This window comes from Heptranchias perlo, chromosome 30 (assembly GCF_035084215.1).
Source record: "Heptranchias perlo isolate sHepPer1 chromosome 30, sHepPer1.hap1, whole genome shotgun sequence".
In the NCBI taxonomy this organism is placed as follows: domain Eukaryota; kingdom Metazoa; phylum Chordata; class Chondrichthyes; order Hexanchiformes; family Hexanchidae; genus Heptranchias; species Heptranchias perlo.
Genome location: NC_090354.1, coordinates 32,964,941 through 32,989,043, shown reverse-complemented (window position 1 = coordinate 32,989,043; position 24,103 = coordinate 32,964,941). Strand labels below are relative to the sequence as shown.

Here is a 24,103-nt window from a genome sequence, read left to right as displayed (position 1 = left end):
TTGTCATCAGGGTTCAACACAGCGGCAACCAGTTTGTGTTGACACTTACCCAACCTGGTTAAATAATTCTACTGATTCCCATCCTTTAATTCTTCCTGTTGCTCATTCTTTCCACTGATTCTGCTTTAGATTTTCTGATGGTGAAGCTTATCCCTGACTCCCATCTATCAATTAAACCACTCTATGAACTGCACCAGTCATACAAGTGCAAACATTAAAAATATCAAGTTAGTCTGACAAGTGGAAACAAAGACTTCAAAGTACATTTCAGCATAGCTCCTGCTAGGGCCCCTCATGTGTGTCAAAATGCTTCAAGGTGTACTCACAGTGGCGTGTGATATTGCTCCATTTCCACTTTAGTCAATGATTCCTCCTCAATGTCAGACTCCCCACCAGAACTGCTCTCTGTAACATCCGAATCAAAGGCATTCTCGCTGAATCGCAGCTTTGAGTCAGAGCTTGAAATAAACTTTTCAAGCCCCTTAGACACTGAACTGCTCTTAAAGAAATTTGCCAATGTTTCTGAAGCACTTTCACCCCCTTTCCGTGAGGCAGAATCTGATTTGCAGGCAAAAACCAATTGCTGATTTCGCAGGGACCCATCCTGACGTTTCAAACAATCCAAATGTGGAAGTTTGTGTACGGTTTTCTCCACAAATCCTCCCAGTTGCTGCTGGACGTGACGTTCCACCTGCTTTGCCTGAACAACTTCTAGTCGTTTCCGAAGCCTGCATGCCCTCCTTTCAATTTCACTTTGCCTGGTCTGAGCCAGCAATGTCCTACCGTGGACCTCAGTATCCAGAATGTCAACAGTGTTTATTTTTGAGGTAGAAGATTTTCTCCCACCATCAGTACTTCCAGAAACTCCACCAGCGGAGCCCTCTGTCGAGGGCTTAGCCCCAGTATTAACAATACCATTTTCTCCAAACTCCGGGTGCCTGGGGACTTCTGATTTGGATAAATCCTCATCGATAGTGCTCAATTCTTTGAAGTTACTTTGTTCTCCTGCCACTTCCCTTTTTGTTAAATTACTATTGGACACACTGGATGTCAATTTACTAGAATCTTCTATTTGGTTGGACCCAATGGTCAGCCCCAAGGAAATGGGCTTTCCCCCAGCCTCTGCATTATTCAGATCAGAATCTGAGCGGATATTGACAGTAGACTTCTTGGCCAAGCCATTGACTGGTGGTTGTGGGGGAGGTGGCAGTGAAGGATGGCTGCTACTTGTACTCATCGTTTTCAAAAGACTAGGAGAAAATTCCAAGGCTGGCTGTCCGCCAATCAGCTCCGCCCTAATCACACCAGTGTCCAGTAAAGAATGGGACAGGATGGTATGAGACTTAATAACTGCGTGCTTGCTGAAAGATCCTTGCAGTTTCACCGATTCTGGGGGAGGAGGTGGACGAGATGCTGCATCAAGACAGCAGTATGGCGACACCAACTTGCAGCGATCTTCGTTCCTGGAACTATTCCGGAAATCCAGACCGTGGTCGTCTGCAAAGGCTTTCCGTTTGGCACTGTTGTTAATGGAGTTGCTGTTGTCACTGTCTGTTGTGCCTGACGGAGAGAGGGAGGAGGATGGCGTTGCCAGCTTGAACCTATGGTGAGCTTCGGTTGCCGCTTCTGTGAGAGCGGGCGCCATCGCAGCCATGCAGCGCTGAGACACTGACGCACTGGCCTCTCCAACCACAGAGGCCAGCTCCACTCCCTCCTCCTGCTGCTAACCTGAAAAAACAAAACACAGTTTACAATCCAGAGACCTCCTACTGTCAACTCCTCTAATATCACCTACTCCTTTTCATTGAAGTTATCTTATAATTCAATTTTTTTGAAGCACTAAATTCCTACTTTCCTATGTTATTTATATTGCTTAATTCAAATTACGAGATAATTCAAAATTTTAAGTGCAAAAAAACTATTGTGAATTATCAGCTTGATTAATTCATTCCCACTTCAAAAAGTAATTAAACAGATATCCTAACAGGCTGACACAATTCTAAGCAACTGTGCCCAAATAATTTGATTCAAATTCGTTCTGTAGTCCAGAGTGTGTGTTAAATCATTCCACCAAATTGTACAAATCCCTGTTTGGGAAAAGGAATAATTCCACCCCAAACACATTATACAGTGCAGCAGTCTCAGTAAAATAAGTTTGGAGAACACAAAATTACATATTTCCAGTGTAACCTGCAAGTCGAGATGTCAACTGAGGACACAAGGACTAAGCAACCAAGTCCAAATAGGTACAAAAAGCAGGAACTCGGTAATATTAATAAATGCAGCATACCCAAGACCAATTATTTTTGTTTCTCTCCATTTCAAAAATCAGTGGAAATGACTGTATTTACACAACTAAAACTATAAAAAGTTGTCACAGAAAGTAAAGGATTTCATAAAACATATATACATTATTAGAAGCATCAAACCAAACAGTGATGGTGCTGAGTGTGGAACCACGTGCCAAAGTCACCCCTCAAATTTCTCCCTTCCTTCCTCTCTCTCTCTCTGGAGCATTAGCTGATGCTGGTATACCCTTCACTAGCAAGGCTACACAGCAAGTAGACTATTCAACCGCAGAGGGAACCAGAGATAAAACCAGATCCTGTTCTCATCCAGTGTTCACTTTCAATCAATGGACTGCTATTCGGAGAAGGATCCCTGGCTAATTTTTTTTTTGCCTTCCTAGCCCAGAGATACAATATCCCATTGTAGTGTTTCCACTAACACTCTGACTAGGAACATCTAACGCGGCACAGAACAGCAATCAAACTTGGGATCTTATGGTCTATATGGCTCAGTACCAAATCAAGTGGCACATTTATCCATTAAGCAATCAGGAAACTGCAGGACAAATAACATGACTCGTTTCATTGCAAAACATGGCAACAAAACCTATGCTCCTATTCCTATTCTTTTTTTTATAAAAAAGGCCAGCATTTATTGCCCATCCCTAATTGCCCTTGAGAAGATGGTGGTGAGCCGCCTTCTTGAACCGCTGCAGTCCATGTGGTGAAGGTTCACCCACAGTGCTGTTAGGTAGGAAGTTCCAGGATTTTGAACCAGGAACGGCGATATATTTCCAAGTCAGGATGGTGTGTGACTTGGAGGGGAATGTGCAGGTGGTGTTGTTCCCATGTGCCTGCTGCTTTGTCCTTCTAGGTGGTAGAGGTCGCGGGTTTGGGAGCTGCTGTCAAAGAAGCCTTGGCGAGTTGCTGCAGTGCATCCTGTAGATGGTACACACTGCAGCCATGGTGCGCCGGTGGCAAAGGGAGTGAATGTTTAGGGTGGTGGATGGGGTGCCAATCAAGCGGGTTCCTGACTTGTGCCTTGTAGATGGTGGAAAGGCTTTGGGGAGTCAGGAGGTGAGTCACTTGCCGCAGAATACCCAGCCTCTGACCCCCTGCTCTTGTAGCCACAGTATTTATGGGGCTGGTCCAGTTAAGTTTCTGGTCAATGCTGACCCCCAGGATGTTGATGATGGGGGATTCGGCAATGGTAATGCCGTTGAATGTCAAGGGGAGGTGGTTAGACTCTCTCTTGTTGGAGATGGTCATTGCCTGCTGCGAATGTTACTTGCCAATTATTGATGGGGGATTCGGCGATGGTAATGCCGTTGAATGTCAAGGGGAGGTGGTTAGACTCTCTCTTGCTGGAGATGGTCATTGCCTGCCACTTATCAGCCCAAGCCTGGATGTTGTCCAGGTCCTGCTGCATGCGGGCACGGACTGCTTCATTATCTGAGGGGTTGCGAATGGAACTGAACACTGCAATCATCAGCAAACATCCCCATTTCTGACCTTATGATGGATGGAAGGTCATTGATGAAGCAGCTGAAGATGGTTGAACCTAGGACACTGACCTTATGATGGATGGAAGGTCATTGATGAAGCAGCTGAAGATGGTTGAACCTAGGACACTGCCTCCAACAATCACTACCATCTTCCTTTGTGCTAGGTATGACTCCAGCCACTGGAGAGTTTTCCCCGATTTCCATTGACTTCAATTTTACTAGGGCTCCTTGGTGCCACACTCTGTCAAATGCTGCCTTGATGTCAAGGGCAGTCACTCTCACCTCACCTCTGGAATTCAGCTCTTTTGTCCATGTTTGGACCATGGCTGTAATGAGGTCTGGAGCCGAGTGGACCTGGCAGAACCGAAACTTAGCATCGGTGAGCAGGTTATTGGTGAGTAAGTGACGCTTGATAGTACTGTCGACGACACCTTCCATCACTTTGCTGATGATTGAGAGTAGACTGATGGGGTGGTAATTGGCCGGATTGGATTTATCCTGCTTTTTATGGACAGGACATACCTGAGCAATTTTCTACACTGTCGGTTAGATGCCAGTGTTGTAGCTGTACTAGAACAGCTTGGCTAGAGGTACTCCAGAACCAGCTGCGCATGTCTTCAGCACTACAGCCAGGATGTTGTCGGGGGCCCATAGCCTTTGCTGTATCCAGTGCACTCAGCCATTTCTTGATATCACGTGGAGAGAATCGAATTGACTGAGGACTGGCTTCTGTGATGGTGGGGATATCGGGAGGAGGCCGAGATGGATCATCTACTCGGCACTTCTGGCTGAAGATGGTTGCCATGGCACTGGGGGGGGGGGGGGGGGGGGGAGGGTGTTCATCGTGATTCGCCAATAAACCTATCAGGTTTGCACCATTACATGATGCTGTTGGGAACTGATCAGAGTACACATTCGGTGTCCTGAACCCAATTCAATAACTGACTTGAAATAAACGAAGCACAGGCTATTTAAAGGTTTGAGTGCTGGTTACTAGGAACTACGGAATTTGCTTTCTTTTCATTTGGGCTCAGGAATGAGCAAGGGGAGAAATTAAGGTGAGTTATTTACACAATTTAATACAACTAAATCACAGAATCATACAGGAGGCCACTATTCGGCCCATTGTGCCTGTGCAGGATCTTTGAAAGAGCTATCCAATTAGTCCTACAGCCCTGCTCTTTCCCCACAGCCCTGCAAATGTCTCCTTTTCAAGTACATATTCAATTCCCTTTTGAAAGTTATGACTGAATCTGCTTCTACCACCTTTCAGACAGTGCATTCCATATCATAACAACTCGCTGCATAAAAAAAAATTCTCGTCATTTCCCCCCAGGAATTTTTGCCAATTATCTTAAATCTGTGTCCTCTGGTTACCGACCCTCCTACCAGTGGAAACAGTTTCTCCCTATCTACTCTTATCAAAACACTTCATAATTTTGAACATCTCTATTAAATATCCCTGTAACAAGTCAAAAGTATATCCAGAAAAAAGATCTGGGGGGGGGGGGGGGGGGGGGGTGCGTGGGGAAGAGGGATGAACAACTTTTGTTCCTTTAATGCATCACTGATCTCCCCTGTTCCAATTCACATGATGTTGCTCAAGTAATATTAATAATGTTCCCACATGGTCTAGCAGTTGGGATTCCTGGTTTTCACCCAGGTGGCCTGGGTTCAACTGCCACTATGGGAATGTTGCCTTTGAGTTGGCAAGCCAAGTAAATGGGCAAAACTATGGCAGATGGAGTTTAACGTGGGCAAGTGTGAGGTCATCCACTTTGAACCCAAGAAAGTCAAATCGGAGCATTTTCTAAATAGTGAGAAATAGCAACTGTAGAGGAGTAGAGAGATTTGGGTGTACATGTACAAAAATCATTTAAAGCAATCAAAAGGGCTAATGGAATGTTGGCCTTTATCTCAAGGGGGCTGGATTACAAAGGGGGGGAAATTGGGCTTCAGGTGTTCAGAGCTTTGGTCAGAACCCATCTGCCCTCCAATATCTCGCCCACATGTCCATTATTCCCATGTAAGCCTTGACAAGAGCGTTGGCAACCTATCGAGCCATGGGACATCACAGCTGAGCCCGATCCTGTCTGCCGGGATCGCTAGGTGATCAGGAGTGGGAAAGCTGACTGATTGATTATTTCCTCTAAATCCAGAAATGACATCAGCTGGCTCAGCACTGCTGTTAGGCAATTCTATTGCCCGTTTAAGGGTGGGGGGAGGAAAGGAGGAGGCAAAAAGGTACCTATCTAATTTTTAAGGAAAGCCACATTATTCAGTCGGATCTGAGGAGGTCTGAAAAATCTGGTACGCGAAGGGGCAAAATAACTTACTTATATAGGATTCAAACATCCCGAAGTACCATCTGTACAATGTGCTGCTTTAGTCACTGTTCTGCAAACTAACACAGCAAACAATCTGCAAAAAAGGTCTCACAAACAGCACTGAGGTTAATGTGTTTTGGTGGTGTTGGTTGATAGATGAAATGTTGGGAAAACCACCATGGAATCTGTTTAGGCAGACAGGTCTCAGTTTAATGTCTCATCTAAAAGACGGCACCTCTGACAATGCTGCACTGGGTGCCAACATTGTCAAGTATGGAGTGTGGCTAATACAGAAACATAGAAAATAGAAGCAGGGGTAGGCCATTCAGCCCTTCGAGCCTGCTCTGCCATTCAATATGATCATGGCTGATCCTCTATCTCAATACCATATTCCTGCTCTCTCCCCATACCCCTTGATGCCTTTTGTGTCTAGAAATCTATCTAGCTCCTTCTTAAATATATTCAGTGACTTGGCCTCCACAGCCTCTGTGGCAGAGAATTCCACAGGTTCACCACCCTCTGAGTGAACAAATTTCTCATCTCAGTCCTAAATGTCCTAACCCGTATCCTGAGACCGTGACTCTTGTTCTGGACCCCCCCCACTCCCAACCAGAGGAAACATCCTCCCTGCATCCAGTCTATCTAGCCCTGTCAGAATTTTATATGTTTCAATGAGACTTGACTAGTCCAAAGTTCTCCTGGCCAGCCTCCCATCCTCCACCTTCGATAAATTTCAGCTCATTCAAAACTCTGCTGCCCATCTCCTATCTCGCACCAAGTCCGACTCATCCATCACCCCTGACTTCATTGGTTCCCAGTCCTCTTAACACCTTAAAATTCTCATCCTCATGTTTAAATCCTTGCACTGCCTTGCCACTCTGTATTCTCTAACCTCCTCCAGCCCTACAACTCCCCCCGCCCCCCTGAACTCTCCACTCCTCCGACTCTGTCCTTTTGTGTATCCCTCCCTCCCTTCGCCCAACCACTGATCTAGCCTTCGGCCGCCTAAGCCCCACAATTTACAATTTCCTTGCCAAATCTCTCTGCTCTCCTTTAAGACCCTCACTGACCAAGCTTTTGGTCACCTCTGCTAATATCTCCTCCTTTGGCTCTTTTTTTGGATAGTGCCTCTGCAAAGCACCCTGAGACTTTTCTCTATATTAAAAAGGTACTATATAAATGCAAGTTGCTGTTGGTGGTGACAGTATACTGACTGCTGCTCATATTTTCTCTCCCTAAGGGGGCAACTTGCTCAGATTATACAAAGGAATTCACCACATCTTGCCACTTTGCGACAAAAACATGTCAATACAGTAACACGTTGTGCCATCAGTCCATCGATACCAGACACTCAACCAAATCCAAATCCCAGAGACAGCAGTGCTATTAAAGTGGCTCAATTTAAACAAAACCTTTTTGCAGCAACTTCCTTACAAATATTTTTTATATTTATATAAACAGTTAATGTTGGATTATCCCATTTCCCACATCCAGAATATTTAATACTTTTTGACTAAGCTCTGGTTTACTGTATTAGTAAACTCTGGTTTACTATATTACTGTGTTCACTTGGAACTGCAAAAATTACAACCAGAAAACACTCTGGTAGTTGGAAGGGAATGCCACTATTATGCTATCAATAGAAAAGTTTAACGGCCGATGGCAAAAGCCATGAACATTTGACAAAGATAAAGACACTGTTGCAGTCACCTTTTTGGTTTTACCCAGATGCCAATTATTTGTCTGATTATACTATTGTGAGGCGCCTTGGAACATTTTCTTACATTAAAGGTTTTATATATTTATTGATGTTTTTCTACACCTGGAATGAGTAAATTGCTGGCTAAGTGTGCACTATACTTTCACTGTAACTGTACCAATCACTTTCATTTTAAACTGGTTCACTTTTTTTTTTTAAATAGTTTTGTACGAATGAATAGAAAACATGTGGAATTGCTGGTAAATGGGTCAGATGGTAAGGTACTGAACTAATTAGAGCAGAGAGCCCAGGTGTAATTCCCTGATCTGTGTTCAGTTAGGCGATCTCATCCAGGAGGGCAGTGGGATTTTGCAACTGGATTGTACATTCAAGAGCTAGGGAGAGAGGGAAAGAAAACACAGAGCCAGTGATCCATGAAACATACATGTGCAGATAAGGGGGCGAGGACAGGGTCTAATAGGCCATTACTCCTCCCACACTCACATGAAGGATGGATACTTGAGGCTGTCTGTGCCCATAGAATCAGATCCCTGCCATGTACGGGCTGCACTCATTCCACATTTCCCCCAAAGCTTTCCCTCCTCGGCTGAAGAGACTGACTCTTGCTCCACGAGCACCAGCCGCCCTCTAGTACAGCTCCCATATGGACGTTCTTCATGGGTGAGCCTAGACCTCGAAACTCAGCATGCTATTTGACCTGGAGAGGGGCATTACAGCTAAGCCCCATCTTGTCCTCTCTGTAACAGGGGTCACTGGACAGGCATCAGGAGTGGGGGTGAATGCATTTTCCCCTCCTTAGTCCAGGAACAGTGAGGCCAATTACAGCATGCCTGCTGGTTAGGCTGATCTTAACTAACACAGTGGACAGTGGATATAATCTGGAACCTTCCTAATTAAATGGCTCAGTGCCCATTTAGCCATCAGGGGAGATGTTTTGACCTGTACAGGTGCAACTAAATTTAACAATCCTAATTTCACATGGCGTTATGGTGAATTCAGTCTCACCCAACTGTAGAATGCTGAAATGGTAAAACACTCCCCTCACAAACACAGCTCTAAATTAACAAAGGGAAATTTTGCAATTACCAGCACAGAGTTGATGCCAAATAAGATGCACAAAATTTCTAATATTGGGCTGCACAAGTTTGAAGCTTTTAAAGCCACCTCCTACAACACCCAAGAACCTGCCATGAGGGCATCAAAATGATCAACTCTAAAAATATCACTCGGGCACAACTTGCTTAAAATACTTGGAATGTTCTGCCTACCATCTCTCTCATGCCCAAATCCCACTGCAAAACATAACAAAATGATTTTAAATTCAGACATTTAAAAGGTTAGAAACACAGCTCCACAATCCACTCATCCAGGTTCTCAATCTCAACTGTATTGCTGTCAGGAGATACCCAGTGAAGGGGACACGGGAAGGGAGGTAGAACAAAGATATAGCTGACTAGCAGCTCAGCTACTGGTAGGAAACAGGCTCTCTGCAGCAAGTCCTCTAAACAAGAAACTCCTGATCTGAGCTGGGCCAATCTGTACAACTGGCAAGTGTAGAACAACAGCATCGTGGTTACATAACAGAGCAACATGAAAATTAAACAAGAGTGCAGCCAAGCCACTAGCTGAGTACAATATAAATGACCACTATCTTGTTGCAACAGCACCAAGTTAAACGGGCACCATGCCTTTTCATTTGAAATAACCATCACCAAACTTTTTTATTTTACAAAAACATGCCACACACCCTGGTAGGTCATCAACGGTCTTCACCATGGTCTCTAGTGTCCTGTAAATTGTGCGAAGCAAGAGCGGCAGTAAATGTCCCTCTGCACCACCACGACATGCAGGGTTGGTAACACCAGGCTTCTGCCTTTCTCCCCCTCCCTCCACACACCCTGACACTATAATGACCAGATTGCTTCTGCAACCCATTAATGGAATATTCTCCCCAGTCATTCGGAACCATTGCCAGTCCAATAATCAGTGAACAGTATCTGCATGGATATAGTGGTCAACATGAAAAACAGACAGACATCCTTCCAAACATGCTAGGAGTTTATGAGGAACTAAACCATTCAGACCAGAAGGTGCTACGTTTGTTTGCTGATCTGTGCTAGCACCGAGTTCCTGACTGTTACGGAGTACCTTCTGCCGGAAAGTGTGCAGACTAATTGAAAATGGGACCAGACTCAGCTGTGATATCCTCCACACTCAAATAGCCCACCAACACTCACTGCCTAGAATCTAACATGAAGATTGGCTGCTTGGGTGAGGTACAATGCTAGAACCCATGCAACAAAACAGAGGAAGGCAAGCTACACTTACTGCCAGGTATTCTGATTAGCTGACCAAGTATCACGGTTCTGCACAAGTAGCCCTGGAAGCAGCTAACAGGATAACAATAACCTGTCCTAGGCACAATTCAGCGTGTTAGCCCTGGGGTCAGGGGCGACAGGTTTCCATGACCACCAAATAATGGCTACATATACTTGCTAAATACTGGTCCCACAGATTGCATCTACTGCTTACACCATTCAGTAAAGCATTACTGACACCATTGGCAGAAAACCAACAAAGGAACAGAACTTTTAACTGCTGTGATCGAGGTGACCTTAGTTCAACCTTCCTTGCTCTTCATCCAATCCACCAAGAACATTCAATGTAGCCTTCAGGTTTCTGCAGCACCTCTCAGCCCAGGGATCACATACCAAGTTCTGCCCCCTCAACATTATTCAGCTCCCTGCCCTTCTGAAGAGGATAACTTGCATTTGTTTCCCGAGCACAGAAATCTCATCTAAACCCCAGTTGAGCGGCCATTCGTCTTGTAAGAGCCTTGAGAGCAAGTGTCAGCAGACTATTTGACCAAGAGAGGACTTGGAGCAAGGATCTCTGGACAGCTATCACAAGCTGGAACTCTGGTTAATATTCTCTCTCTCTGACCAACAGCAACAACTCAAATGGTCCACCTACAACCAGTTAACATCTCACAGACCAGCAACGGAAGCTGTACCCTACCACATAACCGAACACAACAAACTCCAAGTTTCAAGACTGTGTTACCAATAGTAGGCAGAAGAAAAATATCCAAAAACTTTCACATGGCAAAATTCACCCATCTCTAGTTCACTTGCCTAACCCTTCACAAGACATTAGAACAAGTACGATGACTCCTGATCACACTGAACCAAACTATACGTTAAAAAGGATGGGAAAAATAAACAGTCTCCATGGCACTAAATAATGGTTCAGCTTGCCAATACTGTGGAAAATAAAAAGTTCCTGTTCCCATGTAGCTACCAGTCATCACAGAAATTTACAGCACAGGAGGCGGCCATTCGGCCCATTGTGTCTTTGCCAGCCGAAAAAGAGCTATCCAGCCTAATCCAACTTTCCAGCTCTTGGTCTGGAGCCTTGTAGGTTACAGCACTTCAGGTGCACATTCAAGTACTATTTAAATGCCAATAGGGTTTCTGCCTCTACCATCCTTTCAGTCAGTGGATTCCAGACCCCCACCACTCATGAAAAAAAAATCTCAGCTCCCCTCTAATCCTTCTACCAATCACTTTAAATCTATGCCCGCTGGTTATTGACCTCTCTGCTAAGGGAAATAGGTCCTTCCTGTCCACTCTATCTAGGCCCCTCATAATTTTATACACCTCAATTAAATCTCCCCTCAACCTCCTCTGTTTCAAAGAAAACAACCCCAGCCGATCCAATCTTTCTTCATAGCTAAAATTCTCCAGTCCTGGCAACATCCTCATAAATCTCCTCTGCACCCTCTCAGGTGCAATCACATCTTTCCTGAAATGTGGTGACCAGAACTGTACACAGTACTCAAGCTGTGGCCTAACCAACGTTTTATACAGTTCCAGTATAACCTCCTTGCTCTTATATTCTGTGCCTCAGCTAATAAAGGAAAGTATTCCTTATGCCTTCTTAACCGCCTTTTCTACCTGTCCTGCTACTTTCAGGGATCTGTGAACATGCACTCTTCCTCTACACCTCTCAGTATCCTCCCATTTATTGTGTATTCCCTTGCCTTGTTTGACCTCCCCAAATGCATTACCTCACAGTTCTCCGGATTGAATTCCATTTGCCACTTTTCTGCCCACCTGACCAGTCCATTGATATCTTCCTGCAGTCTACAGCTTTCCTCCTCACTATCAACCACACGGCCAATTTTTGTATCATCTACAAACATCTCAATCATGCCTCCTACAATTGAGTCCAAATCATTAATATATACCACAAAAAGCGAGGGACCCAGTACTAAGCCCTGCGGAACCCAATGGAAACAGCCTTCCAGTCACAAAAACACCCATCGACCATTACCCTTTGCTTCCTACCACTGAGTCAAATTTTGGATCCAACTTGCCAATCTCCCTTGGATCCCATGGGCTTTCACTTTTCTGACCAGTCTGCCATGTGGGACCCTGTCAAAAGCCTTGCTAAAATCCATGTGGACTACAGAAAACTGCCCTCCTTGTTACCGCCTCAAAAAATTCAATCAAGTTAGTCAGACATGACCTTCCCATAACAAATCCATGCTGACTGTCCTTGATTAGTCCGTGCCTTTCTAAATGACTATTAATACTGTCCCTCAGAATTTTTTCCAATAATTTGCCCACCACCGAGGTTAGGCTGACTGGCCTGTAATTACTCGGTCTATCACTATCTCCCATCCTTACACTTCAGTATACAGTGTCTTGACCAGTTTTTCAGTAAGTATAATGTTGGGACTGTGAAATATTTGTACAATGACCACTTCAGCTACGAAAAACCATCAGCAGCACAATAAAAAATTTCATCATTCCAAACTAGGAAAAAGTATTTCAAGCTTTGTAACACTAGGGTGAAGTTGTGGTGCTTAGAGCTCTGTCACCAGTGATATGAAGGTGTACTGTACAGCATTGAAACCTATTGCCTTGTGCAATTTTTCCAAAAGCATATTGGTACCACAACACTAAAAAGGCCCCATGACAACACTGCTTAAACCGAGTTGTCCGTTCGTTGGGCAATATTAAACAGCAAACGTAACATATGAAGAAACCAAATCGGTTGTTAGCAGAATAGAATCCTATTTGGTTAACGTGATCATAAATAGGCCTGTATCATATAATCACCCGGTTTGGCCGATGTCTTCCAAACACTTGTAGTTTTTAAATTGGACCTACAAGTGATCAGGACATTAACAGAACAAATTTGGATTAGGACAGTGCTCCTCCCCAACTACATCAGAAATCCTGAGTGGCTGGGAGAAGTGAAGTTTTACTTTGAAAGGCCCATATAGAGAGAATAGAACTGTAAGCCTGGAGGAGGGACAACGTTTGGAGCAACGTTATGAACAAGTTTCTGCGACACAGAGATCAAGGAATATAAGTTGCAAACACTGTACTCTAAAATTCAGCTTTAAGATATTTCAACCCGACAAGCTGCTACATACTGAAAAGTGCTTTTAACTTTAAAAATCAACTACTCAACCCTCCAACCCAATGGTCTGCTGAAGTCACCCACCGACAGCATCAAAACAAAACATTACAAGATGCAGCTTCGCAGGCAGAGGCAATTACCAAGCTAAGGGGACAGTCTAAGTTCAAACCCCAAGCTGTTCAATACAATCTGAATTCAATTAAAAGTGGCACTGGCCAGGATGGGGGACAAAGTACCCCATGATATAAGAGTTCTGGGGAATTCCTCTCGTGTGAGCAGCAGCTCATACCGGACACGGAGACAGCAGCAACCCACACCATCTACACCTGGGGGTTAGCAGTAAACAGAAATAAAGGAAACCACAAAACAAAACTGGAAACTACTAACAAACACGCATCAGAAGAGGGGCAGCTTCCGAACAAACACTGGAGATTAGTAGAGAGCTAGGCACCGATCTGCCTCACGGCACTGAGCTGACACACAGCACCCACCAATCCGGCACTGAGGCGGCACAGAGCACCCGCCACTCCAATCCACCACCGAGCTGGCACACGGCACCCAGCTCACAGCACCTGCCACCGATCCGGCTCACATCACTGAGCCGATACACAGCACCGAGCCGATACACAGCACCCACCGATCTGGCAATGAGTTGGCACAGAGCACCCGCCACCAATCCGGCACACAACACCCACCACCGGTCTGGCACACAGCACCCACCACTCCAATCCACCACCGATCTAGCACACAGCACTGAGCCGATACACAGCACCCACCGATCCGACACTGAGTTGGCACAGAGCACCCGCCACCAATCCGGCACCGATCCGGCTCACAGCACCCACCACCGGTCTGGCACACAGCACCCACCAATCTGGCAATGAGTTGGCACAGAGCACCCGCCAACAATCCGGCACCGATCCGGCTCACAGCACCCACCACCGGTCTGGCACACAGCACTGAGCCGATACACAGCACCCACCGATCCGACACAGAGGACCCGCCACTCCAATCCGCCACCGAGCTGGCACACGGCACCCGGCTCACAGCACCTGCCACCGATCCGGCTCACATCACTGAGCCGATACACAGCACCGAGCCGATACACAGCACCCACCGATCCGGCACTGAGTTGGCACAGAGCACCCGCCACTCCAATCCGCCACCGATCCGGCTCACAGCACCCACCACCGGTCTGGCACACAGCACCCACCACCGGTCTGGCACACAGCACCCACCACTCCAATCCACCACCGATCTAGCACACAGCACTGAGCCGATACACAGCACCCACCGATCCGACACTGAGTTGGCACAGAGCACCCGCCACCAATCCGGCACCGATCCGGCTCACAGCACCCACCACCGGTCTGGCACACAGCACCCACCAATCTGGCAATGAGTTGGCACAGAGCACCCACCACCGGTCTGGCACACAGCACCCACCAATCTGGCAATGAGTTGGCACAGAGCACCCACCACCGGTCTGGCACACAGCACTGAGCCGATACACAGCACCCACCGATCCGACACAGAGGACCCGCCACTCCAATCCGCCACCGGTCTGGCACACAGCACCCACCAAGCTGGCACTGACTGAGCTAGCACATGGCACCCTCGGAGCCTGGTGCACAGCACCCACCCTGACCAGGCCGGGCCCGCCCGGGGGTTGTGCAGAGGGCAGGCGGGCGGGCTGCGGCCGTCACGTGCCCGGGCCGCTGCATGATGTAACCGGGCTGCAACAACAATGAGCGGCCGGCCGCGGGCTGGAGCTCGGCTTCTAGAAGGTTCAGAGCCCGCCGCCCGGGCACCCGCGAGTCGGGGCAGGGTCCGGGGTCGGCTCGATACTAACTGCGCCACGGCGGCGGATCCGGAGGGGGGGGGGGAGGGGAGCGGGTCCGGGTCCCGGCCCCGGCCCCGCCGCGCACAAAGCGGCCGCCACGTGAGGCCCGAGCTCCCTCCCTCCCTCCCTCCCCGGAGTTAAACAAAGCCAAGGGGCACTCACCGCACGTGATGGAGCCCGAGCCGGGCCTGGGCCTCGGCCTCGGCGCTGGGTAATGCCGCCACCGCTTCACGCACCGCCCGCCCGCCCTCGACCGACACGGAAAGGCAGAGCGCGCCGCTCGCCCTCCCTGCAACCCTTTCCCCGGGAGCCCGAGCACCGGTCTCCAGCGTCCTGTGTCGTCCGCAAGAGGCTGAGGGGTGGGGGGAGAGGGCGGCCGGGGGCCTTTATCCACCGCTCGGCGGGCTGCTTGCTCTCTTTTTTTTTTATTATTTACAACAACAGCGCAGTAAGATGGCGGCCGGGCCTGGCGCTGCTGGCTGACAGGGTGCAGCCTTTCCCCCGATAACAATGCAGCGAGAGCCGCGGCAGCGCTGCACCCGCCCCGCCCGGCCGCAGGGGGGCAGCACAGCGCGCCCCGCACACCCAGCGCGCAGGCGCCCCGCCCCCCCCGTGCACGCTGGGGATTGTAGTTCGCCCGCCGGCGAACCACGGGCCGCCCCGCACTGCGCAGCCGCGTTTTCCTCCCTCTTTCCCCCCCGCCCCCGACTACAACTCCCGGCTGCCTCAGCGCGACTCCGCTTATCCAGTCGCCCCCCCCCCCCCCACTCGAGTCAATTAACCAACCCCCCCTCTGCGGAGCAATGCGGCTATTGGCTGGGAAGGTGGATGGCGCCATTCTGGTCAGACACGCTTTGTGGGAAACTATATTGCAACAATTGAGAACAAGGAAATGCACAGCACATGGGCCAGCAGCAGGGCTGCAGACACTCGCACTCCCCTCCAACTCATGCACTTTGTAAAGAAAGTTCGTACTTAAAGAGTTGTTCATCTTAAAGCTAAAATCTGCAATCCTTACTGCACATTTCATTGGAAATCTAAACTCAATCTCTTTTCCAAATTGTAAAGGGGGGGGGGGGGGATGATGTACTCTCTGTTCCACAGCTCTCAAAAAAAGTTACCTTTTATATTGAAGCAGATTTAAGGTAATTGGCAAAAAGAACCAGAGGCGACATTAGGAAAATTACACAGCGAGTTGTTATGATCTGGAATGCGCTGCCTGAAAGGGCGGTGGAAGCAGATTCAATAGTAACTTTCAAAAGGGAATTGGATAAATACTTGAAGGGAAAATATTTGCACGGCAATGGGGAGTGGGACTAATTGAATAGCTCTTTCAAAGAACCGGCACAGGCAAGATGGGCAAATTGGCCTCCTTCCGTGCTGTAAGATTCTCTTGATTCTTTCCCAAGTCTCACAACTCCATCTTAGGAACTTCCAAGCAGTGGGAGAGCCAGCTCCTATTGAATGTAATGGGGCAGCTCCAGGACACCCCGAGTGGCTCAGATTATTTACTGAAAGATACTAGATATGTACAAGGGAGAGGTGGAGGGGAGCTTCTACGTTTTTAAAATACCATGATGGGGAAAGTCATCCCCCAGCTTTTTTCCCTTTGAATCTGTACAGAATGTCACAACATCGTACTTTCCCCCATTCTTTTTTCTCACCATCTCTCTCCCTTATGGTGACTTCATGCTGGGTAACATGCACCAACATCCCCAGTACCTCTCCAAAGAAACTATTATTTGTGTATAAATCTGGACAGTGATTGTCCACAGACTATTTGACCATGACTGTCATCACAGCTGAACCCAATCCCATCGTAACCTGACCTCCAGAAACAGACTTTCCAACCGCTGGAGTCACTGGATTGTGATCTGGAGCAGGAACCCTGGGAACTAACATAACGAGAGTCAACTTGGCCACACATCACTGACTGAAAGAAAGAATAAACGTTTATTTATACAGCTCCTTTCATGCTCTCAGGAAGTTCTAAAGTGCTTCACAGCCAATGAAGTAATTTGTGATGAAGTCACTGTTCTCGTGCAGGCAAATGCAGTAGCAAACTTGCTCACAACAAGGTCCCACAAACAATAAGATAATGACCAGATAATCTGTTCTAGTGATGTTGGTTGAGGGATAAATATTGGCCAGGACACCGGGGAGAACTCTCCTGCTCTTCTTCGAATAGTGGCCTTGAGATCTTTTACATCCACCTGAGAGGGCAGACGGAGCCTCGGTTTAACGTCTCATCTGAAAGACGGCACCTCCGACGGTGCAGCACTCCCTCAGTCCTGCAATGGAGTGTCACCCTGGATTATGTGCTCGAGGTTTTTAAAAAAATCATTTTTGGGATGCGGGCGTCACTGGCAAGGCCGACGTTTATTGCCCAACCTTAGTTGCCCTTGAGAAGGTGGTGGTGAGTGTTTTCCTTGAACCGCTGCAGTCCCTGTGGTGAAGGTGCTCCCACAATGTTGTGCTGCTGACTGGTCTTTCCAGTTTTATTCTTTATTTCCTTTCCAAGTGACTTGCTAGGCCACTTCAGAGGGTAATTAAAAGTCAACCACATTGGTGAGGGACTGGAGTCACAAACCGGGTAAGGACGGCAGGTTTCCTTCCTTAAAGCCCATTAGTGAACCAGTTGGATTTTTACGACAATCCAACAGCTTCATGGCCACTTTTACTTATACCAGCTTTTTATTTCCAGATTTAAATCCTGCAATGAGGCTTGAACCCACAGCATTCTGACTCAAACGCAAGATCCAAGGCTGACACGTTAATCAGCTCATGGTCCTAAGTTCCATGCTGGAATTTACTCATGCACTATAGTTATTTGTAGATACCAGTTTTACATAAATATTTTGCTGTGATTCAGAAACAAAAACAAAAAATGCTGGCACTGCACCGCAGGTCAGTCAGCACGTGAAAGAGAAAACACTGCTCACCATGTTGGGTGGGACCTTTCATCAGAATCAGAAGGGAATCGAGGCCTTTTCTGACACAGTCCTGCTGGCCTGCTCTTTTAAGCTGTTAGAAATTCTCTTTTAAATCAAAACTGTCCCTAGCAGGAATTAATAATGACTAACTTGTCAATTCAAACATTTATTTTTTGCTCATTATCTTCTCACTAGGGTTATGACACTTGCTGCATCTTACGCTGAGTTAGGAGATAGAGACCTGAATGAGCCACGTGTCTGTAATCGGGCCACAGGTGGGAGGTACTGATTTAACCCTTACTGTGAAGCACAAAGGAAAGTTACAGTGCAGAAATTTGCACGGCACTGCTTTTGATCTGATAATCCTGCCGTAGGAATTGGGTTGTCACACGACCACATGTATGCGATCGTTGCTTTAAAAAAAAAACTAAATAGCACGGTGACTATGAAAGTCCAAGTCCGTTCTTTGCTGGAAGCCAATTCACATGCATTTGATGAACTTTTCTGGAAGGAGTCATGATTTCGCCCTCCAGTTGGTGACCACCTTGTTTAAGCCACATGGCATGGGCTCCAACAGGAGGGAGAAAAAGATGCCCATGTCCTGCTGCCACCAGCCCACTTCAGGCCCTCTGCAGTTAAAGCTGTTTTAGGGGATTGTGCTTCATGGAAGCTCCTTTTCCTATTGATGTAAATTGACGTGCTTCAACACTGCAACAATCGCTTGCACGGGCACACATCTGTTTGATGTCCAGGCAGCTCTTTGTAAAGCCACAAGGGCAATTTTACACGGATGGACAAAGTCTGAGTAACCCCCTTAAAACTGGTTTGAAGTCACTACAGCAAGTCAGCCTGGTGGAGATTGTTCTCTTTCACCAGTTTGTGGCGAAGGCATCGCTCCTTTTTGGATGCCAACTGATTAGAACCTGCCAAGAAGATGGGCTTCAATCTGACCCTTTTTACGGGTCAGATCTCAGTTAGAAGACTACAGTTTTGACTCAGTGCCCTGGGCTAGGAGATGGGGGCTGAGAGAAAACAATCCACAGTTCACAAGATCACAGAACAGTTAGAGAGGAGGATGCACATTTGGTCCTTCGTGAGTTCATCCAAAGTGCCTCATCACAGCATCCAGATGTTTCCTAAATAAGGCCATCGGAGGCATTTTTATGTCTGATTCTGGCCATAAAACATCTTCAATAAAGTTCCCTCAAATCACCAAGACTTCACTAAGTAAATCACCATACAAAGATAAATGAGACAATTACACATAATACACCAGTTGAGCTGGAGTGGGTGACAGCTGAAGATTCAAAGGAGGTCCCAATGCCCCAAGAGCAGAGATTAGGAACTGCAGGAATTAGTCTCAGCTACTGGCTATATGGAAAAATCTACACAGAAGATTATTTCCTGGTCAAATTAAAATTTTTCTTTCTCTGTTTCTCTCAGTCCCCAGGCCCACAGCGGAGAGAGTAGACAAGAAATCTGCTCCCAAAACTGCCTTTGAGTCACTGGAAGGTGTGCAAGAATAGCCCGGGTAAATCATCATTCTCAGCATGGTCCTGCGAGTACGGATGAGGAAAGATTAGGGAAACTGACTTTCCCGCGTTGAAAGGCGGTAAATGACAGGGGACCTTATTGTATATATCTCTCCTATGTGTAATAGAGAAGGTTCGTTCTGAGCACTGTTTCAAGTTAAACCATGACTGCAGGACAAGGAGACACATGTCCAAACTGGGAAAAGACAAGTTTAGGGCTGATGTCGGCCAGCGTTTCTTCACACAGAGTGATCGTCCCTGGAAGGGGCTCCTGGTAGAGTAGTGGGACAAAAACTTAAACCAATCAGTGGGCAGTTAGATGCTTGGCTCAGTGGGTAGCAATCTTGCCTGAGTCAGATGGTTGTGAGTTCAATCCCCACTCCGGAGCTTAAGCACACAACCTAAGCTGGTGCTTCAGTGAAGTACTGAGGGAGTGCAGCATTGTCAGAGGTGTTGTATTTTGGCCTTGTGGTTCAGACGGGTGCAAAAGAAACCCACACCACTATTCGAAGAGCAGGGGGTGACTACATGACAAAAGCTGTGAAGCGCTTTGAAACATCCTGAGTACATGAAAGGCATTATAAAATGCAAGTTCTCTCTTTCTTCCAGTGTCCTGGGCCAACCTTCCTCCCTCAACCAACATCACCAAAAGCAGATTAACGGATTTTCATCTCATTGCTGTTTGTGGCCAAATGGCTGCCATATTCGCCTACATAAACAAGTGACTGCAATGCATTGGTTATGAAGTGCTTTGGGGCATTAAAAGGCTCCATATAAATGCAAGTTCTTTCTTTGCATCTCCCAACCCACCATCACCCAGCTGCTCTCCTTCGTTCAGTAAATTCCTTATCGAGCCCCAGTATTACGGAGCCTGTGGAGCAGTCTCTCAAGTGTTACCTGATTGAAGACTGTCTGCAAATCCAGGTAAACCATATTAGAGGGCTTTCCAATGCCCACTGGGGTATCACCAGGGAGACTAGTCAGGCAGGAATTGTCCTTTCTCAATCCACACTGACCGTCACTTACTAAACTTATTTTCATACAGGTTCTCCTCAATTTGTTCCTCGTGATCGATTCGAGTAGTTTGCCAGTTATTGATGCAAGAAGAATGGTTTGTAATTACCCAGGGATTGGATGTTTTCTTTGTGCCTCTGACACATGGCACGAAGGAAAAATGTTGGCACGTTTCCAGGTGGGACCTGCCCTTCGTTCATTGACTCCCTCAGGATTACCAGCAGCATTTGTAGATTTCATCCCGAATCTCACTGAGCGTCCTGGGGATTTGTTGGTATTGAACATAGGAACAGGAGGAGGCCATTTAGCCCCTCGAGCCTGTTCCGGCATTCAATGAGATCATGGCTGATCCGTGACCTAACTCCATATACCCGCCTTAGGCCCAAAACTCTTAATACCTTTCATTAACAAAAATCTATCAACCTCAGATTTAAAATTAATAATTGAGCTAGCATCAACTGCCGTTTGCAGAAGAGAGTTCCAAACTTCTACCACCCTTTGTGTGTAGAAGTGTTTCCTAACTTCAATCCTGAAAGTCCTGGCTCTAATTTTTAGGCCATGTCCCCGAGTCCTAGACTCCCCAACCAGCAGAAATAGTTTCTCTCTATCTACCCTATCAGTTCCTCTTAATATCTTGAAAACTTCGATAAAATCACCCCTTAACCTTCCAAATTCCAGGGAATACAACCCGAGTTTGTGTAATCTCTCCTCGTAATTTAACCCTTGGAGTCCAGGTATCATTCTAGTAAATCTACACTGCACTCCCTCCAAGGCCAATATATCCTTCCTAAGGTGCGGTGCCTGTCTAGGAGATCCATGCAAGTGAGGTCAGTCAATAAGCTTAATTGTTGAACCTCCTACCCCACCAAACACTCCATTCTCAGCCTCTCTTCTCCACCCCTCACCATTCCTCCACCACTCTCAGCCTCTCTTTTCCTGCCCCTCCATTCTCAGCCTCTCTCACTCCCATCCATTCTCACCCACTTCCCCCCTCCCCTCACACTCCATTTTCGGCCTCGTACCAACACCAGGACCCACAGGCTTAATTAAAGGGCCCCTCCTACCAGCACCACACAGGCTCAATTAATGGGCCCCTCGTGCCAGCACCACACAGGCTCAATTAAAGGGCCCCTCGTGCCAGCAACACACAGGCTCAATTAAAGGGCCCCTCCTGCCAGCACCACACAGGCTCAATTAATGGGCCCCTCGTGCCAGCACCACTCAGGCTCAATTAATGGGCCCCTCGTGCCAGCACCACTCAGGCTCAATTAATGGGCCCCTCGTGCCAGCACCACTCAGGCTCAATTAATGGGCCCCTCGTGCCAGCACCACTCAGGCTCAATTAATGGGCCCCTCGTGCCAGCACCACTCAGGCTCAATTAATGGGCCCCTCGTGCCAGCACCACACAGGCTCAATTAATGGGCCCCTCGTGCCAGCACCACACAGGCTCAATTAATGGGCCCCTTGTGCCAGCACCACTCAGGCTCAATTAATGGGCCCCTCGTGCCAGCACCACACAGGCTCAATTAATGGGCCCCTCCTACCAGCACCACACAGGCTCAATGAAAGGGCCCCTCCTACCAGCACCACTCAGGCTCAATTAAAGGGCCCTCCCAGGTATCCACTGTTCTATATATAAACCACCCAAATCCCTTGATTAGATTCCAGCCTGTAACTCACTCCTGGGGTATCTATTATTCTATATATAAACCACCTGAACCCCTCAATTAGATTCCAGCCTGTAACTCATTCTTGGGGTATCTGTTATTCTATATATAAACATATATTAAGTTAGTCCATTGTCCAATGTTGTACTGGGCCATACAGACCAGAAGGTCCCAAGTTCAATTCCCACCTTGTGCTGAATTAGTTGATCTCAGTAGGGAGCAGACAGCGTTTACGATTGGCCTCAGCACTCCTGGTCTGGGAGGAGGGAAAAATAATCTACTCCTGATCACCATCTGATGAGCCCTGCTGGAAAGTGGATGTGTGTCAATGTCGAATGAGCACAAGGTCGGGGTCGGAGGACGGGGGTCAGGGGGCCCTGTCAGTATTCATTACCTAGGCTCACACGTGAAACCTGGATGCTGTGTGAAGGGCCGGACCGGGGGACTGCCGCCCAGTGGCAGAAGCCAAGCACAGTAAGGTTAGCAGGGAGTGATTGAAAGGGAAGAGTGCAGGAAGCCTCTGCATTCAGAAATAGAAACATCGAAAAATTTACAGCCCATCGTGTCTGTGCCGGTCAAAAAAGAGCTATTGAGCCTAATTCCACTTTCCAGCACTTGGTCCGTAGCCCTGTAGGTCACGACGCTTCAGGTGGACATCCAGGTACTTTATAATTGAGTTGAGGGTTTCTGCCGCTACCACCCTCTCAGGCAGTGAGATCCAGACCCCACCACCAATTTTGATGGTATTAGACAGGAACTTTCAGAAGTTGATTGGGAGAGTCTGTTGGCAGGCAAAGGGACGTCTGGTAAGTGGGAGGCTTTCAAAAGTGTGTTAACCAGGGTTCAGGGTAAGCACATTCCTTATAAAGTGAAGGGCAAGGCTGGTAGAAGTAGGGAACCTTGGATGACTCGGGAGATTGAGGCCCTAGTCAAAAAGAAGAAGGAGGCATATGACATGCATAGACAGCTGGGATCAAGTGGATCCCTTGAAGAGTATAGAGATTGCCGGAGTAGAGTTAAGAGAGAAATCAGGAGGGCAAAAAGGGGATATGAGATTGCTTTGGCAGATAAGGCAAAGGAGAATCCAAAGAGCTTCTACAAGTACATAAAGGGCAAAAGAGTAACTAGGGAGAGAGTAGGGCCTCTTAAGGATCAACAAGGTCATCTATGTGCGGAACCACAAGAGATGGGTGAGATCCTGAATGAATATTTCACATCGGTATTTACGGTTGAGAAAGGCATGGATGTTAGGGAACTTGGGGAAATAAATAGTGATGTCTTGAGGAGTGTACATATTAGAGAGAGGGAGGTGCTGGAAGTCTTAACGCGCATCAAGGTAGATAAATCTCCGGGACCTGATGAAATGTATCCCAGGACGTTATGGGAGGTTAGGGAGGAAATTGCGGGTCCCCTAGCAGAGATATTTGAATCATCCACCGCGACAGGTGAGGTGCCTGAAGATTGGAGGGTAGCAAATGTTGTGCCTTTGTTTAAGAAGGGCGGCAGGGAAAAGCCTGGGAACTACAGACCGGTGAGCCTGACATCTGTAGTGGCTAAGTTGTTAGAGGGTATTCTGAGAGACAGGATCTACAGGCATTTGGAGAGGCAGGGACTGATTAGGAACAGTCAGCATGGTTTTGTGAGAGGAAAATCATGTCTCACGAATTTGATTGAGTTTTTTGAAGGGGTAACCAAGAAGATAGATGAGGGCTGTGCAGTAGACGTGGTCTACATGGACTTCAGCAAAGCCTTTGACAAGGTACCGCATGGTAGGTTGTTACATAAGGTTAAATCTCACGGGATCCAAGGTGAGGTAGCCAATTGGATACAAAATTGGCTT

General features: G+C 47.3%; 1 protein-coding gene across 3 annotated transcripts in view; it reads right to left on the bottom strand.

Moving 5' to 3' along the window:
- The window catches only part of kansl1b (KAT8 regulatory NSL complex subunit 1b), a 179,076-nt gene that overhangs the window by 139,797 nt on the left and 15,176 nt on the right, over positions 1–24,103 (bottom strand). For 2 of the 3 annotated variants that reach the window (XM_067969141.1, XM_067969144.1), the window contains exon 2: positions 327–1,728. In XM_067969141.1, coding sequence (XP_067825242.1) covers positions 327–1,654 — 1,328 coding nt within the window. In that variant the 5' untranslated portion in view covers positions 1,655–1,728. Of the gene's footprint in view, positions 1–326; positions 1,729–15,278; positions 15,638–24,103 lie in introns of those variants that run through there. The other variant, XM_067969142.1, reaches the window with a different exon arrangement.